Here is a 23,046-nt window from a genome sequence, read left to right on the forward strand (position 1 = left end):
AATAAGACAAAGCACAAAAGTTACAAAATTTAATGTACATGTCAGGCAAGTTTTCTCAGTCTTCATTTGCCTTTTCTTTTCTTTTTTTTTTTTTTTTTTTTTTTTTGCCGCGGCCTCTCCCCTTGCGGAGCACAGGCTCCGGAGGCGCAGGCTCAGCGGCCATGGCTCACGGGCCCAGCCGCTCCCCGGCATGTGGGATCCTCCTGGACCGGGGCACAAACCCCTGTCCCCTGCATCGGCAGGCGGACTCTCAACCACTGCGCCACCAGGGAAGCCCTGCCTTTTCTTTTAATTCAAACTGGAAAAGAAGAATGAGCTCTCTTAATTTTCAGCTCTTAAGATGCTTCTCCATTTATCATTAGTACAAACACAGAAAGCATTATTTCTATAACTAGGGAAGAAGCTTATATGGTTAGAAAGTATTTTCACCCTTGATGGTATTTAAGTAAATTCCACAAATTCAAGGAAAGATCTTTTAAAAAGTCTTATCTACTATGTATAAAATAAGTTTTAATTAATAGGATTAACCAGGGAAAAGAGATGGTGAAGATAAGGGCATGGAAGGAAGTAAAGAAGAAACATATTACCATCAAGGAGGTAGCAGGATAAAGACACAGAGATGAGAAGCAACATATAGTGTGCAGGGGACTATAGCCTTCAACACAGTGTTCAATTAAAAAGTGTGAGCCAGAAATCATGAGAAATGAGGATGGGGAAGTAGGAAGAGTTCAGGTATCTGCAGGCCTTTAACCCCAAGCTATCCCTGGGATAGCTTCTGCACTTACTGTTTTTGTTTTCATACTGTAAACATTACCTAAGTATTATTTCCCACACTTCCTTGATGAAAAGAATCAACTGGAGTTATAAAAAAGGTCCATGTTATGAGACTCCTCTGTTTGAAAGTCTGATACAATATTGATATATCCCTGAATAACTGATCTTTGGTCTGAACTGCATTATATGTAATAAACGTATATAATATATAATAATGGTGATTTATGGTTACTTTACTTTTAAATAACAATATTTTTTTAAAAAAAGACCTTTACTGGGCTTCCCTGGTGGCGCAGTGGTTGAGAGTCTGCCTGCTGATGCAGGGGACATGGGTTCGTGCCCTGGTCCGGGAAGATCCCGCATACCATGGAGCGGCTGGGCTCGTGAGCCATGGCCGCTGAGCCTGCGCGTCCGGAGCCTGTGCTCCACAACAGGAGAGGCCACGACAGTGAGAGGCCCGCATACCGCAAAAAAAAAAAAAAAAAAAAAAAAAGACCTTTACTATTATCTCTCACACTGAATACTGAGTATACAGGAAAGCAAAATAAATATAAAATATTTATCAAGAATTTTTATGGGAACATGTTATTTCAAATATTGTGTAATGAAAGATATTATAATCTAAATGCATAATGACCCTATGACCCTTCTGAAATATAAACATAAAAAAATCCAAAAAGGCAATTTGATTTTAAAATATATAAAATTTGAAAACTAATTTGGATTTTATAGGTATGTGATTAAACATAATTAGCAAAGTCAGAGAACACACAATTGCTATATTCACAAGTGATTTTTGTTTCTCCTTCCATTTGATGTATGGGGGATAAAACACAGTAGTAATGCTAGAAAAGGCTAAGCAATATGGAGGAAGTATCTACCATATGGATCCTAAATGTTCAGTAAAATGAAAGAGCTGATTTTGTAAGATTTTATAAACACAGTTCAGTATTACCTGGGCCCAAGCCTTATGACAGACTTTGGTTATATATGCATTTAAATCAATTATACCCACACTATACTTAGAAACTTAGGTACAAGAGCTTTCAATTTAATATGCTAAATAGTAGTTTGAGGATAACTCATTCCTTAAGGTTAAAGTGAAATGGTAACAAACAAACAAACAAAAACAACCTTTTTGCCACAGGCAAAATGATAAGGCTAATAAAAAGGAAGAACAAAATTCTGGAGAGTGCTTATTTCTGGGAGGGAGGGTGGGGAATGCAATGGGGTGGGGGGAAAACATATAGGAAGCCTTAATAGTAAAATTTTCTACTTCATAAGTCAAATGGTGAACTCTAAGTGGATTCATAGGCATTTGTTTCATTATTATTCTTCATAAGTTAGATATATGTTCCAATATCCTTTTGTATGCATAAAATATTATATTATTAAAAAGAAAAGAAATTTTCCAGCCCATCAAAAGAAATCTCATGACATTTGCCTCAACAATGTTCCTAACCAGATGAATTTTATTTTGGTTCTATATTCCAAAACTGGCATTGGAAGTAAGGGCCAAATAGAGGTTCTTAAAATCTAATTTTAAAATAAATAAATAAATAAAATTAAATAAATGTCATTGTTAAATCCAGCTCTAGATCATTTGGCATCTGCAAAAAAAATTCCTCATTAGAATCAGCTTAATAAGGTAGATTATAACTGAAATTTAATGACTATTCTACTACTGATTTATGTCCCAAAGCCTGGAAGTAATTTGAGGAAAGAAAGGGAAAAATGAAGAAAGCCTTGCTTCATTGGAGCAAAGCATTTAAAGGACACTGACAAGGGAAAAAAGGTTCTTTTAGAATTGGGGTGGTGGACAGTAAATATTAGGTTATTTTGTTTTAATCTAAATATTCTTGGTATTAAACTGCCTTTTATTGAACTTCCTTGAAAAGGGAAAATTCTATAATGAGGACTATAAGCCAGATGGCACCTCATCTGTCTTCTAGTTGGGCAGCAGTCTTCAGAGGCAGTGGACTGATGAGGAAAAAAGAGCACGAGTTGTGGCAACCAGATAGATTTGAATTCGAATTTGAGCTCCACAACTTGCTAGCTAGATATTCATAAACAATGAAAGAAAGCTAAGGAAGGGGACAGGGGAGGTGCACAACCTCATCTACAAGGAACACGGAACTAAATTCTAAACTGTCGGAGACAGCTCCTCTATCCATGTATCTTATAGAAACCACAGTTGGTTGACAGCATTACGGAGAAAAAGCTTCAGAAAACAGAAGCCTCCCACATTCGCCTCTTGGGCCTCACAGTATTAGCCATGCAGAGGAAAAAGTTCTCAGTAAGGCAATTTAACACATCTTATATTAAAGTACACCCATGTACCGAAGTAGCATTTTCCAGGAAGACAAGAGTCAGAGAAGAGAAGAAGAAGAAAGTCTCTGACTGTGGTTTCTGGTGTTTATATATATTTTTGTTTCTAAAAAGTACTCACAGCAGTTGTTTTTTTTTTTTTCTTTGCCTCCTAGAATAAGATCTTAGCTGATCATGTGAATTTCTGAACCTGTTTAAAAGTCAGAACCTGCAAACTAAAACAAAGCTATTTCTGTAAAAGTCTGGCATTCAAAGCCAGTGAATTCTGCCCCAGCTGGATTAATGTGTCTGTGAAGATAGTAACTTCAGAGAGGCCTCTTCCACACTGTCTAGATTCTGGTTCAGCACTTATTGAGCAACAACACAACATGACAGGCAAGGTGCCAAGCACTTTCACACACCTAACTTCAGTCTGAATTCTTTCACATTGACATTTATAAAGATGTTGAAGTAATAATGTATTCTTGAACACTTGCATACTTTCATTAAAAGCTGCCAACACTGTCCATTCCAGATTATAATGACCATTACAGTTTTCTAAATAATGTGTTACCATAACCATATATACAGCCTGATTCTAACTCATTACTCCTAAATACTAAGGAATGCTCCTGCAAGCCTTTGGATTCCTTTCCCATACTTTCATAAAGGATGAAAGTCAATGGAAGTATCACTTTTTAAATACCAGTTATTAACATGAATTTAGGCAATTTGTTTAATCTCCATGAGACTCATTTTTTTTAGCTGTGAAGTGGGGATAAGTACCTATTGCACAAGGTTGCTGTGATAAATAACGTATATAAAATCCTAGTACATTGTAGGTGTTAAATTGAAGTGAGTTGAATCAGAATCCCATATCTGTTGCAGGCAATTTTTACAGTAATAGCAAATTTAACCCTCCCACTCCTCAAATTAAGAACCCTTTATGACTGCCCACTTGTGGGAAAAGCTGAACTGAACTTCCCAAACCTGGCACAACAAACTAGCTGCAACCTACTTTTTCTAGCCTCATCATCTACCTTCCCTCCTCAGCATATAAATTCTTCATTCTATTCTCAGAAAATGTTCTTCAAATCAGCCACGGTCTTTCAAACTTTAATTCACTTACACATATTAATTCCTATCTAGAATGCCACCACCCACCTTGCCACTTCTCTGTCTGATGAACTCTCACTTAAACTTCACAACCAAATTCAAATATTATTTCTGCTGTAAGTTTTCTCCATCTCCCTAGATTTACTTAATTGTCTCCTTCTCTTTGTTCCAAATGCACTTTTACTTATCTATATTATTGCACTTACTCTGTACTGTCCTTATTTGTTTACATATCTTTTTTTTTTCCATTGGAGTATATTAATTCAGCAACTCCCAAATTAGCAGCATTGATTCTTTCAGTTGATCAGAACTATGTCTTTTTCATGGTTATATCTCTGAGCATAGTGCCAGGTATACAATAGGTCCACAATAAATGAATAAGGCCCAGGAAACACTTTGAGGAAATTAAGGTGGCTCTAACACAAATAGTAATGGCAAAGGAGAAAAGTGAGTGACATCTTAAAGTGAACCATCTTGGCTGCTACTGCTTTAGCTCCCACCAGTTGATTGGTTTCTTTACCCCCTGCCATCCAGAGGCCTTTGTCCTTTTCTGAATATTTTCAATTTGAGGTTGGTTGAACCCACAGATATGGAACCCGAGGATATGGAGGGCTGACTGTATGTGTGTGTGTGTGTGTGTGTGTGTGTGTGTGTGTGTGTGTGTGCCCTAGAATCAGGTAAATGAAATATGTCAGTTTTGAAGAAAAAATTTTGATTCCTGCCTGCTGTCCTTACAGTATTAGCAGAGAAACAAAGAAAAAAACAAAAACATTCAAAGTGTGGTTCAGAATCGGTCACAAAGGGCTAAGAAGAAGAGGTACTTTTGTGTGGAGCCCAGATGGTGGTAGTTGAATGGTAAACAGGCAGATCAGTGAATTCTCAGAAATGTGACTAAAGGATTATTCATTCATTGGTATTAATTGAGCAATTAATATGTGTCAGGTACCAAGCTAGGGACTAAAGATATTATTGTGAATAAAATCAGATAATATCCTTGCACTTAGGAAATAATCTGAGACTTGTGGCTCAGGCAGAGTTGGTAAAACAGTCACAGATACTGATGTATGATCATAAACTGAGAAGGAAAGAAACAGGCACAGACAGGTGATATGAAGGAAAGTTGCACAGACAGGAAAACAACCTGGCCTAGACTTGGGATGGAGGAAGCACAAGGAATACCTCTCTTTGTAAGTGGTCTTTGAATTGATATTTGAAAGTAATGGGGGGAGCTGTTCTCAGTCAGAGGGAGCAGCATATAAGATGAGAAAGAACCAGGCCCCTTCCAGGGACTGAAAGAATGCTACTCTGAAAGCATAGGTGGGGATGGAGAGTCAGAGAAGTAGAGGGCAGAAGTCACATAATACAGAGCCTTGTAGGCAAGTAAGTATTAGTTGGATAGCTGGGAGGGAAATAGGAATGGTGTATAAGAGCAGACAAAGCTATTGTGAGGTCTGATAAAAACTGATGATAGTTTAAACAATGGTGATGGCAGTGGAGATGAAGAAGACTGATGGGTTCAAGAGCTACTGAGGGTAGAACAGTCAATAGTATGTACTAAGGAATTGGATATGGGTGTTAAGGGAGAGGAAGTAGTTTGGATGCTGTTAGTTTTCTGACTTTGTGCTACTGGAAGGTGTCATTCACAGAGATTGGGAACACTGGAAAGAGGTCTGTTTGGGAAGAAATGGGTAGATGAAGGTGTGATGTGACTATCATGAGTCCTGCCTCAGACATGCTGCATTTGAGATGCCTTTAAGAGATCCAAGTGGAAATGTTGATCAGGCAATTGGATATGTGTCAAAGGAGTGTCCCCCCCAAAAAAGATCTAAGATTTAACACTGAGACTCCAAACTGATATCGGATTGGCTGGTGGGGTGAAAAGGGCCTTGGAGTTCCCATATTTCATATTTCCCTTAACTCAGTACGTAGTATATTCCCAACCTATAGGCTACCTCTAGCTCTTAAAGCTGGGAGAATCTTCTTTCCTATTTGAACTAGCAAAACGTGTCAATATGTTCCAAGTTTGAACTCAGAATACGTTTTTCAAAGAGACAGGACGATTTTGGTTACTGAACCAGTGTTGCATTTCATATATTCCAGGAGGAGAAATACTTTTATGTGGGTATTGGGATAAAGGGGAGAAGCTAACCATGGTTACTTAAAGTAACTCCTGCATTCCAATAATCCCCTATCTATAAGGTTTGGGAATATAAATGAAATATAATCCATCTATAAACTTGAGATTGCCTATATTATTAGTTCTGAAACAATATAATGTTAAAATAAAATTACAGCAAGTGAAAGCACTCATATGCATTTAAAAAATATTAACAGTTGCTCAGTTCAGCAACTTAATAAGGATACCCTATGAACCAGTGTTTCCTATTCCATGAAAACACCTGGAGAAATTTTGTACAGATTAGAAGTTTATTAACAAGCCTAACACAGTATTTAGAATACAGTAAATTCTATTATTACTATTCATAAAAATTTTTTTAAATAAAATTGCATTAATTTGTATTTGCAGAGTAAACATGTACATAACTCTCCAACTTGACGAAGAACACAAAAGTAAATGTAAGCACTGCAAACCTACTTATTCTTCTCTGTCTACACCTTTCTCTATTTTGGCTGTTTTCTTCTCTTGGACATGACCAGATACTGTCAAAAAACATTAATAACTCTGTGCTGCTCTCTAGTGGTAAATATAAAATATACTTTATTACATGGTTTTGCTTTCTAATATACTTTCAAACAATGAAATTCTCAGAAAATCAACAAGAGAAAATATACATTATAGGTATAATTTCTTAGTCTGTCATCACTGACAGGAGATGAGTCACTCAGCACCACTGCTATCAATTTATTACTTTAACTACAAATATTTTTCATGCGGGAAAAAAAGCACAAATTGATGCTTGTCTTAAAAGTAAATTGTTTTCACTTGTTAGGTACCATGATCTACTGCATTACTTCAAGTATAGTCTAAGAAATACCTTAGCTATACTGAATACACACACACACACACACACACACACACACACACACACACACACACAGACATATCTCAGATTTAAAACTAAAGTAGTACATCTCAATTCTTACAAGAAAAATTTTGTTTTTCGTTTGTTTGAATTTGTTTAAATTTAGCATTTAAGTATGCTCTTAGTTAGTTAATAAATTAAATTCAATAGCCAAAAATTATATCATTATAATACCCTATGCTTATTGTATAATACTTACCACTTGGTAAGTATATTTGGAGGAAACCTTATTATCTCAGCAAGATTGAAACAATTTAAATCTATTGTTTTGGAAGTTACTAGTTAAACTGATTTTTTTTTCTAACAAGGAAAAAAATCCAATTGAATAAACAAACTGCTTTCTAAACAGTGTTTGGTGTAGGAATCGGGGTGGGGGTAAGGGTAGGACTATTTATTCAACCAAAACAACTAGAATAAGGACAATGACAATATAAACAGACTTTATAAGGGTATCACTTCTCATGTTACATAGCTTGATATTAATAGAATGTTTTATTAAATTCTTTATGTCCTACATCTCTCCAAAAAGGGAGGCAATTTTCAACAAAAGACATGTAGAATCACATTAGTAAAACAGAAATAGCAAATAAAATTCAAGAGAAATGAGCATGAAAATATAGTAACCAATTTGTTAACTAAGTGCTTCAAATATGGATCTGAGCTTCCTAGCAACCAGAGCAAAAAGGAACTCATGCTTTACATATTTCTTACAGTGAAGAGGACAGTAAGGTTTTCTAACTCCTAAAATAGATATTTTCTAGTCTTAATTCTAAATCTAATTTCTCATATGGGCTACTAGTGACTGGCATAATTAACAAATTCAACAAGAATTACTGCAAATTCAGAAGTGAGTGGATTTTATTTGCTCTGTTTGTTTTGTTTTGTTTTGCATTTAGAAGAGGCTAAATGAAGTACTTTAACTAATCTTAGTTAAACCTAACTGGGAGCAGTGAATAGATAACATGTCTTCAAATATAACCTCTCTCAGCCAGACTTAAAATAAAATTTGAACAGCATATAATTAAAAATATATAACATTTACTTACAGCTTGAAATCTGCTACTTTCATATTTATTTCCTATTCATTTGTTAGGTTAAAACGCCATGAGTATAAAGGTCTATCTTCCAATCCCTCTATATCTTTCACTAAGAAATGGTCACAGTGAACATCCAGTTAATATTAAAAATTTACTGAGATTGGTTCAAGATGGCGGAGTAGAAGGACGTGTGCTAACTCTCTTGCGAGAGCATAGGAATCACAACTAACTACTGAACAATCATCGACAGGAAGACAATGGAACTCACCAAAAAAGATACCCCACATGCAAAGACAAAGGAGAAGCTGCAGTGAGATGATAGGAGGGGTGCAATCATTATAAAATCAAATCCCATAACTGCTGGGTGGGTGACTCACAAATTGGAGAACAATTATACCACATAAGTCCATGCACTGGAGTGAAGGTTATGAGCCCCACATCAGGCTTCCCAACCTGGGGGTCTGGCAATGGGAGGAGGAATTCCCAGAGAATCAGACTTTGAAGGCCAGCAGGATTTGATTGCAGGACTTAGGACTGGGGGAAACAGGGACTCTACCCTTGGAGTGTACACACAAAGTCTTGTGTGCACCAGGACCCAGGGGGAAGGAGCAGTGACAACACAGGAGACTGAACCAGACCTACCTGCTAGTGTTGGAGGGTCTCCTGCACAGGCAAGGGGCAGCGGTGGCTCACCACAGGGACAAGGACATTGGCAGCAGAAGTTCTGGGAAGTACTCATGGGCATGAGCCCTCCCGGAGTCTGCCATTAGCCCCAAAATAGAGCTTGTAGGCTCCAGTGCTTGGTCTCCTCAGGCCAAACAACCAACAGGGAGGGGACACAGCCCCACCCATCAGCTGACAAGTGGATTAAAGTTTTACTGAGCTGTACCCACCAGAGCGACACGCAGCTCTACACACCACCAGTCCCTCCCATCAGGAAGCTTGCATAAGCCTCTTAGATAGACTCATCCACCAGAGGGCAGACAGCAGAAGCAACAAGAACTACAATCCTGCAGCCTGTGGAACAAAAACCACAGTCACAGAAAGATGAACAAAATGAAAAGGCAGAGGATTATGTCCCAGATGAAGGAACAAGATAAAACCCCAGAGAAACAACTAAATGAAGTGGATATAGGCAACCTTCCAGAAAAAGAATTCAGAATAATGGTAGTGAAGATGATCCAGGACCTCAGAAAAAGAATGGAGGCAAGGATCAAGAAGATGCAAGAAATGTTTAACAAAGACCTAGAAGAATTAAAGAACAAACAAACAGAGATGAACAATGCAATAACTGAAATGAAAAATACACTAGAAGGAATCAATAGCAGAATAACTGAGGCAGAAGAATGGATAAGTGACCTGGAAGACAGAATGGTGGAAATCACTGCTGTGGAACAGAATATGGAAAAAAGAAAGAAAAGAAATGAAGACAGCCTAAGAGACCTCTGGGACAACATTAAATGCACCAACATTGGATTATAGGGGTCCCGGAAGGAAAAGAGAGAGAGAAAGGACCCGAGAAAATATTTGAAGAGATTATAGTTGAAAACTTCCCAAACATGGGAAAGGAAATAGCCACCAAAGTCCAGGAAGCACAGAGAGTCCCAGGTAGGATAAACCCAAGGAGAAACAGGTCGAGACACACAGTAATCAAATTGACAAAAATTAAAGATGCAAAATTATTAAAAGCAACAAGGGGAAAACGACAAATAACATATAAGGGAACTCCCATAAGGTTAACAGCTGATTTCTCAGCAGAAACTCTGCAAGCCAGAAGGGAGTGGCACGATATATTTAGTGATGAAAGGGAAGAACCTACAACCAAGAATACTCTACCCACCAAGGCTCTCATTCAGATTTGATGGAGAAATCAAAAGCTTTACAGACAAGCAAAAGCTAAGAGAATTCAGCACCACCAGACCAGCTTTGCAACAAATGCTAAAGGAATTCCTCTAGGCAGGGAAAAGACTAGCAACATAAAACAACCTTGTACATATAGACTACTATATCAAAACCTCATGGGAACAGCAAACCCAGAAACTACAATAGATACACACAAAAAAAGAAAAAAAAAAAAAAAACAACCAAACAACACTAAATATGATCATCAGAAGAAAACAAAAGAGAAAGAAAAGAAAAAAGACCTACAAAAACAAACCCAAAACAATTAAGAAAATGGCAATAGGAACACACATATCAATAATTACCTTAAATGTAAATGGATTAAATGTGCCAAAAGACACAGACTGGCTGAATGGGTACAAAAACAAGACCTGTATATATGCTGTCTACAAGAGATCCACTTCAGACCTAGGGACACATACAGACTGAAAGTGAGGGGATGGAAGAAGGTATTCCATGCAAATGGAAATCAAAAGAAAGCTGGAGTAGCACTACTCATATCCATAAAAATAGACTTAAAAATAAAGACTGTTATAAGAGACAAAGAAGGACACTACGTAACAATCAAGGGATCAATCCAAGAAGAAGATATAGCAATTGTAAACATATATACACCCAACATAGGAGCACTTCAATATATAAGGCAAATACTAACAGCCACAAAGGGAGTAATTGACAGTAACACAATAATAGTGGGGGGCTTTAACACCCCACTTTCATCAATGGACAGATCATCCAGACAGAAAATCAATAAAGAAACACAGGTCTTACTTAAATGATACGTTAGACCAGATGGACTTAATTGATATTTATAGAGCACTCTACCCAAAAGCAGAAGAATACACATGCTTCTCAAGTGTACACGGAACATTCTCCAAGATTGACCACATCCTCGGCCACAAAGCAAGCCTCTGTAAATTTAAGAAAATTGAAATCATATCAAGAATCTTTTCTGACCACAATGCTACGAAATTAGAAATAAGCTACAAGAACAAAAAACTATAAAAAACACAAACACGTGAAGGCTAAACAGTATGCTACTAAACAACTAATGGATCACTGAAGAAATCAAAGAGGAAATCAAAAAATACCTAGAGACAAATGGAAATGAAAGCACAATGATCTAAAACCTATGGGATACAGCCAAAGCAGTTCTAAGAGGAAAGTTTATAGCAATACAGTCTTACCTCAGGAAACAAGAAAAATCTCAAATAAACAACCTACCTTATACCTAAAGCAACTAGAGAAAGAACAACAAACAAAACCGAAAGTTAGTAGAAGGAAAGAAGTCATAAAGATCAGAGTAGGAATCATAAAGATCAGATCAGAAATAAATAAATAAATAAGACAATAGCAAAGATCAATGAAACTAAAAGCTGGTTGTTTGAAAAGATAACCAAAATTGATAAACCTTTAGCCAGACTCAAGAAAAAAGGGAGAGGACTCAAATTAACAAAATTAGAAATAAAAACAGAGAAGTTATAACTGACACCACAGAAATACAAAGGATCATAATGCCAATAAGATGGACAACCTGGAAGAAATGGACAAATTCTTAGAAAGGTACAGTCTCCCAAGACTGATCCAGGAAGAATTAGAAAATATGAAGAGACCAATCACAAGCACTGAAATTGAAACTGTAATTAAAAAACTCCCAACAAACAAAAGTGCAGGACCTGATGGCTTCATGGGCAAAGTCTATCAAACATTTACAAAAGAGCTAACATCTATTCTTCTGAAACTCTTCCAAAAAAATGGCAGAGGAAGGAAAACTCCTGAATTCATTCTATGAGATCATCATTACCCTGATACCAAAACAAGACAAAGATACCATTAAAAGAGAAAATTACAGGCCAATATCACTGATGAACATAGACACAAAAATCCTCAACAAAAGAGTAGCAATTCGAATCCAACAATACATTAAAAGGATCATACACAATGATCAAGTGGGATTTATCCCAGGAACGCAAGGATTTTTCAATATCCACAAATCAATCAGCATCATACACTACACCAACACAGTAAAGAATAAAAACCATATGATCACCTCAATAGATGCAGAAAAAACTTTTGACAAAATTCAACACCGATTTATGATAAAAACTTTCCAGAAAGTGGGCATAGAGGGAACCTACCTCAAAATAACAAAGGCCATATATGACAAACCCACATCAAGCATCATACTCAATGGTGAAAAGTTGAAATCATCTCCTCTAAGATCAGGAATAAGGCAAGGATGCCCACCCTCACCACTTTTATCCAACATAGTTTTGGAAGTCCTAGCTACAGCAGTCAGAGAAGAAAAAGAAATAAAAGGAATCCAAATTGGAAAATAAGAAGTGAAAATGTCACTGCAGATACATAGAAAATCCTAAAGACATTACCAGAAAACTACTACAGCTCACCAATGAATTTGGTAAATTTGCAGGCTACAAAATTAACACACAGAACTCTGTTGCATTTCTATACACTAATAATGAAAGATCAGAAAGAGAAATTCAAGAAACAATCCCATTTACCATTGCATCAAAAAGAATAAAATACCTAGGAATAAACCTGCCTAAGGAGACAAAAGACTGGCACTCCGAAAACTATAAGATGCTGATGAAAGAAATCACAGATGACGCGAACAGATGGAAAGATATACCATGTTCTTGGATTGGAAGAATCAATATTGTCAAAATGACTATACTTCCCAAGGCAATCTACAGATTCAATGCAATTCTTATCAAATTACCAATGTCATTTTTCACAGAACTAGAACAAAAAATGTTAAAATTTGTATGGAGACACAAAAGACCCCGAAAAGCCAAAGCAATCTTGAGAAAGAAAAATGGAGCTGGAGGAATCAGGCTCCCTGACTTCAGACTATATTAAAAAGCTATAGTAATCAAAACAGTATGGTACTGGCACAAAAGTAGAACTATAGATCAATGGAACAGGATAGAAAGCCCAGAAATAAACCCACGCATCTATGGTCAATGAATCTATGACAAAGGAGGCAAGACAATACAATGGTGGAAAAACATTCTCTTCAACAAATGGTGTTGGGAAAGCTGGACAGCTACATGTAAAAAAAATGAAATTAGATCATTCTTTAACACTATACACAAAAATAAGCTCAAAATGTTTTAAAGACCTAAATGTGAGACTGGACACTATAAAAGTCCTAGAGGAAAACATAGGCAGGACACTCTCTGACATAAATCGCAGCAATATATTTTCCAATCTGTCTCCCTGAGAAATGGAAATAAGAACAAAAATAAACAAATGGCACCTAATTAAACTCAAAAGCTTTTGCACAGCAAAGGAAACCATACCCAAAACGAAAAGACAATCCACAGAGTGGGAGAAAATACTTGCAAATGATGTGACTGACAAGGGATTAGCCTCCAAAATCTATAAACAGCCCATGTGGCTTAATATCATCAAAACAAACAACCCAATCAAAAAATGGGCAGAAGACCTAAACAGACATTTTTCCAAGGAAGACATACGAATGGCCAAGAGGCACATGAAAAAATGTTCAGCATCACTAATGATTAGAGAAATGCAAATCAAAACTAGTGAGATATCACCTCACACCAGTCAAAATGGCTATCATCAAAAATCCACGAACAATAAATGCTGGAGAGGGCGTGGAGAGAAGGGAACCCTCCTACACTGCTGGTGGGAATGTAAAATGGTGCAGCCACTATAGAGAACATTATGGAGGTTCCTTAAAAAACTAAAAACAGAGCTAACATATGACCCTGCAATCCCACTCCTGAGCATATATCTGGAGAAAAACATGGTCGGAAAGGATACATGCACCCCAATGTTCATTGCAGTACTGTTTACAATAGCGAAGACATGGAAGCAACCTACATGTCCATCGACAGAGGAATGGATAAAGAAGATGTGATACATATATACAATGGAATATTACTCAGTCATAAAAAAGAATGAAATAATGTCATTTGCAGCAACATGGATGGACGTAGAGATTGTCATACTGAGTGAAGTAAATCAGAAAGAGAAAGAGAAATACCTTGTGATATTGTTTATTTGTGGAAACTAAAAAGAAATGATACAAATGAACATATTTACAAAAGAGAAACAGACTCATAGACTTAGAGAATGAACTTATGGTTACAGGGGAGAAGGGTGGAGGGAAGTTATAGTTAAGGGGTTTGGGATTGACATGTACACACTGCTATATTTAAAGCACAGAGAACTCTGCTCAATGTTATGTGGCAGCCTGGATGGGAGGGGAGTCTGGGGGAGAATGGATACATGTACTTGTAGGGCTAAGTTGCTTTGCTGTGCACCTGAAACTATCACAACATTGTTAATCGGTTATACTCCAATATAAAATAAAAAGTTAAAAAAAAAAAGTAAAATTTGAGATTATTCTTCCTTAGCTTAATGCATGCTTAAATGTTTCTCTGTCTTATTAGTCAAAATGTTAATTCTTTCTACTTCCTAGATGTATACACCATCACAAAAAAAAATTAAAAATTTTACTGATGATATAGGAAAACACACCTCATCACTAGTGGTTTTGTCTTTTAGGTGAAGGGTTATTTTTATTTTCATTTTACCTTATAACAGTCTCCTCCAGGCATGATTTCCTGAATATATACCAAGGGACCTTCATTCCGGTTAATTCCTCCTAGGATCTTCAGACCAAGGCCTGTCTCCTTGGTAACTGTAATCATCTGAAAGGCAGGATCCCTAAGATAAAGTAAAGTAGCATGCACAGGTTAGCCTAGAGATGGGCACCTACTTTTTCTTTAAACTGTTTGGTAAATCAAATTCTTAGAACTAGACAACTCAGAATACTCCGTATACACTAGCAACGACATTTTAAAAAGTATGATCATACAAAAGCAATCAAATGAATTTTCTTAGCTCTAATTTTAGTTTTTCTATAAAACAGCCAAACAGTACAAGAAATTACTGCAATAATGCTTATTTCTTTGGAGTAGAAAATACTTTAAAAATATTATTCAAACAACTTTAAAGATTTATTAAAGGTGACTGAAGAGACTTAGTTTTAACTGATTATTTTGACTACACTGAAGGATTCCAAAACAAAATACTTTAATGAATTAGGTAAGTGACTTTAAAAGACATGTTTTTGGCCACTTAAAGCAAAATAAATATGACCTTCATTTGAATCTCAAAAAAATGCAGTTTATCTTTTTAATTTAGAAAGAGTATTTTCCTGGTACAAATCACTTGCTCCAGCTGCAATTTCTGCCAGACATAAAAGTGATGCCATTAGAAAAGAAGGAACTGTTAAAAGAATTCTGCAAAAGGTACTCTCCCCCCTTCACCTCAGTTGTGTTTCTAAACAGTGGTCAGAGCAGACACTTTTACTGGTCCAAGAGAACTTGAATAAAGCATGAAATGAAGCTCAGGGCCGTCTGCTTACTTATGGTGTAGTGGGTGTTGTGCTAAGCAATATACATACATTAGGCCGTTCAACTAATATTTATAAAATCCCTATGATGATTACCCTCATTTTTCTAAAAGAACCCAAATCTGGGCAGGTTAACTTGGTGGCCCAAGGTTACGAAGCTGGAGAACAACAATGTGAGGGCAGTCTGTCTAACTCCAGAGACAAAGTATGGTCTAAGGTCTACTTCACTGGTGCATTAAAGCCATTGTTGAATATAGGACTTCCAGCTGTCTTCAAACGTGCCAAAACACAGAAACCGCTCTTTGAAAAGAGTTACTTCATATCTTACATATGATTATAGCTTTAAAAAAATTTTCTTAACTTCTGCCATAGAAGTTCTGACTATATCTTTAAGAAGACTTGTATTCAAAAGTTAAATCATAAAAAAGTAGAATGAAAGAAATTAAAAATTTAAAAAAAACTTACAAAACTCCCTGTTTTTGTTTTTGTTAAATTTTGTAAATTTAAAAAAAACTTACAAAACTCCCTGTTTTTGCCCTTTATATAGCACATCCTTTAGGGTTGCATTATATTGAATTCAGCTCTAGGGTTGGAGGGCCTATCTGGGGATACTAGGGTAATAGTCAATTAGCTAGGAAAAAAAGGCAGAAAATGTTCTACAGTCAGATTTCAGAACCTCAGTCCATTCTTGACAGGAGATTTAGACTGCAAGGACGTAAAGGGGTGAAGCCTAGAAAAGGGCAAGATGAAGAAAGGGGACAAAGGTCCTCATTAAGCACCTCCAATAACCTCTTAAACCCTCTAAATGTCAATTTCCTTCAATGGGGACACACACGATCTCCAGCATATGTTATTTCAGTAAGGGATCCCTCCTTTTCTAATCCCAACACACAGTATCTATCATTAACACAGCAGTGTATTTACTTGCTAGGACCTTACTTTAAAATTCCCTCATTGTTAAGAATTTATATTACTTCCTTTTTTCTTTTTTTTTTTTTTTTGTCTATTAAAAATAGTTCTGCTGGGCTTCCCAGGTGGCGCAGTGGTTGAGAGTCCGCCGGCCAATGCAGGGTACACGGGTTCGTGCCCCGATCCGGGAAGATCCCATATGCCGCAGAGCGGCTAGGCCCGTGAGCCATGGCCGCTGAGCCTGTGCGTCCGGAGCCTGTGCTCCACAATGGGAGAAGCCACAACAGTGAGAGGACCGCGTACCGCAAAAAAAAAAAAAAAAACACAAAACAAAACAAACAAACAAAAAAAACCAGGCAGAGACACTGCTTTTCACCTATCAGATCAATGTAAATTTAGAACTTTCACAATATAAGACAAGGCTTCAGGAAAGAGGTACTCTTTTACATTGTTGGTGGTAATGCAAAATGGCATAACCCCTAAAGAGGGGATTTGGAAGTCTCTAACTTTACCTTCTGATCCAACAATCCCCTTTCTAGGAACCTTTCCCAAAGATACTCTGGCAAGAAATACAAATGACTTGTATACTAGGTTCGTCATTTGGCATAATTTATGATCACCAAAAATAGCAAACAATTCAAATGTCCATCAATAAGGTACTGGATGAATAAACTATGGTATATTAAGAACAGAATACTATACAGTTACAACAACGTACAAGGAAGATCTTTATAAATTGATATGAAGTGATCACCAGGATATAATTTTAAGTTAAAAAAAAGTCTGGTCAAAACACTATATATGATATGCTACCTTTTTGTTAAGAATGCACTGGCAAGTGGAGCCTGGGAGCTGAATCCTGGGTGTTTTGGAACATTTTGCCTTGGTCATATGCTACTTCCTCATGAACTTGATTTTGCCCTAAGTAGTTGGATAAAACTCTGTGCTGTCACACAGAGTAAAACTGTTCAACATCAATGCATGGAGCTCTGTAGACAGAGCTCTTCACCTACCAACAGCTGGGGCTGGCTTATATCTCTATGAGACTGGAGCTTTCCACTGCTCCCAGGAGGAGGCATCAGAGAAAGATACCTTGAGTTTAACTAACCTGACACCCTTCTGCAGGGAAGATCTTCAAACCTGAGTCAAAGGGCTGGTGAACACTTGTTTACTATGTAAGCAAGAGTAGAAGAATGTCTATACAGTGGAACTATATACAGAATAAATAATAACTTTGAGAAAAAATATAATTATATACACACATATATATATCACATGCATATATATTTATATGGATATGTATTTGCTTATGCAAAAAGAAACACTGAAAAAGAACTAAGAATAAAGATGGCTATTTATAGGAGGAATGAAGGCACAGAGTGAAAGACAAGACTGAAAGCAGGACTTCTCCAAATATACCTTGTTATATGTGTGTTACATGTTTGCAAAACGGCCAATTCTTCTCGTCTCTGTCTGCATGCCCCCAGGAATGTGACTCTACTGTTCCTTCCATTAAAAAGTAAAGTCTGTAACTCTAGACCTTGAATTTGGACTTAGTTATCTAAATTGCTTTAGCCAATGGTGCATAAGCAAATGTGAGGAAAACAGACATTTGAAAAACACTTGTGTTTTGCTGCTGGGAACCATTCTACCACCACGTGAAAAAGTCTGAGCTAGCTGCCTGGAAGATGAGATGCCAAGTTGAAAGAGACTTCAGCTATCCAGCCTTCCTAGATGAGGCCCCAGAACATGTCAATGAGGCCACCCTACGTGATCTGGTGCAGCCCAGAAGAACTGTTCACAGAATCATGAGGAAGAATAAATGCTTGCTTGTTTCAAGGTATTTTGAGCTGGTTTGTTAGTCAGCAAATGTTAATCTTAACATTGTTATTTTTATACTGGAATTATAAAATATTTTAGGTATTTAAAAAATCAGATCAAATTTTTAAAAAGCAGTCTATATAAATAATTCTAAAAGAGAATGCATAATTATCCTTTACCCTGATTTACACAGAAAGCTCTGATCAACCTTTTCATTACCACTATCTTAGACCACAGGTACGTAGCTGTATAAAACTTTCCACCAAATGTTCATTAGTATTCTACATATTTTAAACTATGATAGTTCAAAACATATTAAATTTAATTTAGCAATTACTTTTCAAGTAGACCGGATGATACTACAGCAGATGTATTTTTATTCATGGTTTCACCACTACTGTAGCCTTGGATTTAACAGCTGTATAAATGAAGATCTTGACGAAGAGTCTATAAATTCTTCTTTTCCTAAGATTGGAGAAGTAGAAAATAAACTGTCATGTCTTAGAACAGTCAAATTTGATTTTAACTGTGCATAAAAACATTACATATACTTGGCATGTAAACAATATGTCCCTGTGTATAGATGATAGATGTATTTTATATATATTGAGCTATGGCATTTTAGTCATTGCTGATAATATCTGAGAAATGTAAAGGCAGTTCTGTAGATAGAAAGCTAGATAGAGCTATAGGACTATATCTATATCATTATTAATATCTATAGCTATATAAAAATCTGTATATACAGTTAAGCTTTAGGTAACTATTTTTAGGTAACTATTATAGCTTCCACCGTTACTAAGCTTAAAAAACACATAATAATAAAAGACTGAGGAAAATGTCTCTTGTGAGCACAAGGCTAGGAATTTTACAGTCAGAATGTCTGCAAAATAATTATACAATACACTTTGAAGAAAACACAAATTCCTACTGTCTCACCAACTATCTTGAGGGACTTCCTGCAGATCCTATATTACTCTGACTCATATTACTCCATGAGCTTCTTAAATACTTTCCTATAAAAAGAAAAAAATATTATTTTAATGTCTCATATAGCTCCACTGTGAAAATTATAGAGAATAGTGCAGTTTCATTTAATTTAAAAACTGTATTTGAACAGATTTACCACTTCTGTATAAGAAACATAAAGTATAGAAACCTGAAGTTGAAAAAGACCTTAGGATCATTTAGCACAGCTCTCTTATTAAAGCAATGAGTAGCTAGATTCAGAGAGATTGTGTACTTTCCCTATACAAATGAGAAATAGTCAATGTTTTTTTTCCCAACTAGAACTCAAGCTTCAGAGCCCACAGCATGGAACTTGACATCAGACAGACCTGCATTCCAATTTGAGCTTCTAGGCTTCTCCAAGCATCAGTTTCTTCAAAGGTACAGTAGGTAGTAGTGATAGTTTTACAAATGGATACATATGTCAAAACTCACCAAACTGTCTCACTATAAATATGTGCTGTTTGTTATAAATCAGTTATACCCTAGTAAAGTTAATTTTTTTTAAAAATCCAATTTTCAGATAAAAATGGCAGCTTGACCTTGGCATGTATCTTCTTTTCCTCCAAGAGCCCACTAATATAACCCTAATATAAAGGGTTACAAACAGTATAAACTCATAATGTTAGAGAAAAAATGAAAGAAGAGCCATGAGATGAAAAGTTTCAATAAATTTCTGGAAGACAAAAATAGATGGTAGGACGATAATTGATAAAGGAGGCCTGAAGAAGCTGAAAGCTAGGGAAAGGCTTTGTAAACACTTTTAAGTTTGAGCACACATATAGAAAATGGTAATACTTGTATGGTGTACTGGGGTAAACAGAGGTGGCATGCTATACCTCTAAGAAGCTGAGGGGCAATCACTAACTCAGCACACCATAACTGATTCATGGCAAAATTCTGGCCTAAAAAACAGCTAGAGATGTTGAGGAACATATCTTGTAGAATCCCAGAGAGGTTGGGGACTCAGGAACCCAAAGTACTAGGGACAGTGAAACTGAGGTGGAGAACTAAAATCAAGGGGATTATCCCGTCTCTTCTCCAACTACTTATGTGAGAGAAATCCTAGATTCTTCTGTCAATAAATTAAATGGACTCTGAAGAAAGAGCCGACAACCTTCTGGGATCCTAACACAGAATTGTATCACTGGTCTGTGTGTTAAAAACCTGCTTCAACTTTCACAGCCTCTGTGGTAGCAAGCAACAGAAACAGTGGGAGCACACAGATCAACAGTAGCAGGGAAATGAAGCCACCAAGCGCTGTCAGCAGCAAGAGTCTGATGGCCAGGAAGCAAGAAGGTTACTCAGTACCCCATGGGGGAAGGAGGGGAAACTTGAGGGAAGAGCTTACAATCCTAGGGCTTGACAGAGTAATGACTCAGAGTCAAGAGCTGCTGCAGTGGTCCACAAGACTAATGCAGTGGTAGAAGAGAGTTCAATTCTAAAAGTAAGTTTTTATAAGTTCATTATAGACTGCTTTAATAATATAGCAGAATGGAGCAGATTCCCAAATCTTCAGTGAGGAAGTTTTGATATAACAATAATAATAGCAACTACCATCTATTGGCACCATGTGTCACACACTGTGCTAAGTATTTCAAGTGTATTTATCTTATTTAATATCCTGAAAAATTCATTAGCTTTAAGTAAAAAAAAGCTGAGTTCAAATGGCAATACCACTATATGCTAGCCATACAGCCTTAGAAGAGTTACCTAACCTCCTGGCATCTCTTCATATTAAGGTAGGAATAATAACACCTAGCTAAAAGAGTTGCCATGAGGATTAAGGGAGATGTAAAAAACTGGGCTGTCTTCACAGTGTTACCAAAGTGAGTAAGATCCCCATGCAGTAGTGGTTTGTCTTAGCTGGGCACTGGGTCCCCAGGTCATGGAACATATCCAAGTATAATGGATATGTCATTGTTAAATTCTATAATAGATTCCATATAGTGTCATTTAATTTTTTTTCTACTTCAAACTATTAAAATGAAATTTCAGTTTTTAAATTATTTCATTCACCTAACATACCTGTCATTGTCCTAAGTGCTAGAGGTGAGATAAAAAGAAAAGAGTCTCTCCCCAGAGACAGTCAAATAAACAGACATCAGGAGTGTGCTAAGTGCTCTGACTGGTATTCGCAGGGTGCTGGGGGCATGGAGGAAGGCCATCTAACCCAGAATGGAGGAGTCGTCATGAAACAGCAACACAGCCAGGCATCATACTAGAGGATTTTATCCTCAGAGGAGCCCCAAAAGGCAGGTAATATTAACCCATTTTACATAAGAGAAAATCAGTTAATGGAGAAGCTATGTGACTTGCTCATGGCCACAGTGCTAAACAGTTATAAAGTGGAATTTGAATCCAGTTCTGCCTGGCTCCAAACACAAGCTTTTTCTGCTACAGGACACTGGAAAATTAATTTATGTGGAAAAATGTCATCCTCCAACAAAGTAGGATAAGAGAGTGTTAATTAATGCTGTCTCTCTTCTATGAAGATGATACTATTTTTTTTTTTTTTTTTTTTTTTGGCTGTGTCACGCAGCATGCAGGATCTTAGCGCCCCAACCAGGGATTGAACCCGTGCCCCCTGCAGTGGAAGCATGGAGACTTAACCACTGGACCGCCAGGTGATACTACTGATTAAACTTCTTTACAATAATGAAATGGGTTTAATCTTATCCATTCAAACATCAGCCTTTTTTTTTTCCTCTCCACATGAACAAGGTATCCATTATCATATCCTTAAAAATCATAAAATGCCTTTTCCTTCCCTCTCCTTTGCTTGTTTCCTACTCCTTCCTTTATACAAGCGAGCAAGGTTCTCAATTGATAGGAGTTCTAGTAATGTTACACATCCACCCCAATCCCCCAACTTCACAGTATTAATGAATGACACAAAGAAAATATTCTATTCTTTTACTAAAAATACGACTATTCAAGGAAAATATTTTGTTTTTCTAGGTTGCTGATTCATAGGGGGAAAAGGTTAGGTCAGCAAAAACAGAGACAGTGGAACACTGGGGGAAAATATTTTGTTTTATAAGCTGACTCTATTCTGGAAAACTTAAATTAGAGCTTTACTTTGATACACAACTCTCTTATGACTGCATTAGAAGCTTTCATTCCATACAATTAAAAATCTCATCAGATAAAAATCTGCCTATCATGCACATGATGTCTGAATAACAGACTTAATAATTTATGTTCTCAGAGACACGACATTCAGTATTTTCTAAAACTAGTTCTTTTTACCAGACCAAAAATAGAGAATATAAAAGGGAAAGGGATAAAAACATCTGACAGAAATGATGGTAAGTGTTAACTTGATTAAACTATAATAATGCCATATGAAACATTATATTTTTAAAATTTAAATAATAGTTAATACATTCCAATGTGGTTATATATTATGGATGCATATCTCTGTCCTATCCAGCTCCACACCATTTCCACACTTAGGTACCTACTGTTTTAGTTTCTTGTGAATCCTTTTAGTTCTTTTATATACAAGTAAACAAATATAAATAAATATTCGATTCCTTTACATTTTTTTGATGCAGAAAGTAGCTACAATCAGGCACAAAGCACCCAGCTGTTCAGGTTGTACATTGTACAATCCTGAGGGTTTGTATGGGTCATACAGACTCTGATGTGAACAGGTACTCTGGAGTGTGTGGTAGCCCTGCATACTATATGCACTACTGTGCAACCTGTTTCT

General features: G+C 36.6%; 1 protein-coding gene across 3 annotated transcripts in view; it reads right to left on the bottom strand.

Moving 5' to 3' along the window:
- STXBP4 (syntaxin binding protein 4) overlaps positions 1-23,046 on the bottom strand; it is a 180,640-nt gene that overhangs the window by 149,686 nt on the left and 7,908 nt on the right. For 2 of the 3 annotated variants that reach the window (XM_059996537.1, XM_059996539.1), the window contains exons 2-4: positions 19,260-19,336; positions 18,658-18,785; positions 14,767-14,899 (exon numbers count right to left, since the gene is read on the bottom strand). In XM_059996537.1, the coding sequence (XP_059852520.1) occupies positions 14,767-14,899; positions 18,658-18,704 (180 nt within the window). In that variant the 5' untranslated portion in view covers positions 18,705-18,785; positions 19,260-19,336. The remainder of the gene's footprint in view (positions 1-14,766; positions 14,900-18,657; positions 18,786-19,259; positions 19,337-23,046) is intronic. The other variant, XM_059996538.1, reaches the window with a different exon arrangement.

This window comes from Delphinus delphis, chromosome 19, assembly GCF_949987515.2.
Source record: "Delphinus delphis chromosome 19, mDelDel1.2, whole genome shotgun sequence".
In the NCBI taxonomy this organism is placed as follows: Eukaryota; Metazoa; Chordata; class Mammalia; order Artiodactyla; family Delphinidae; genus Delphinus; species Delphinus delphis.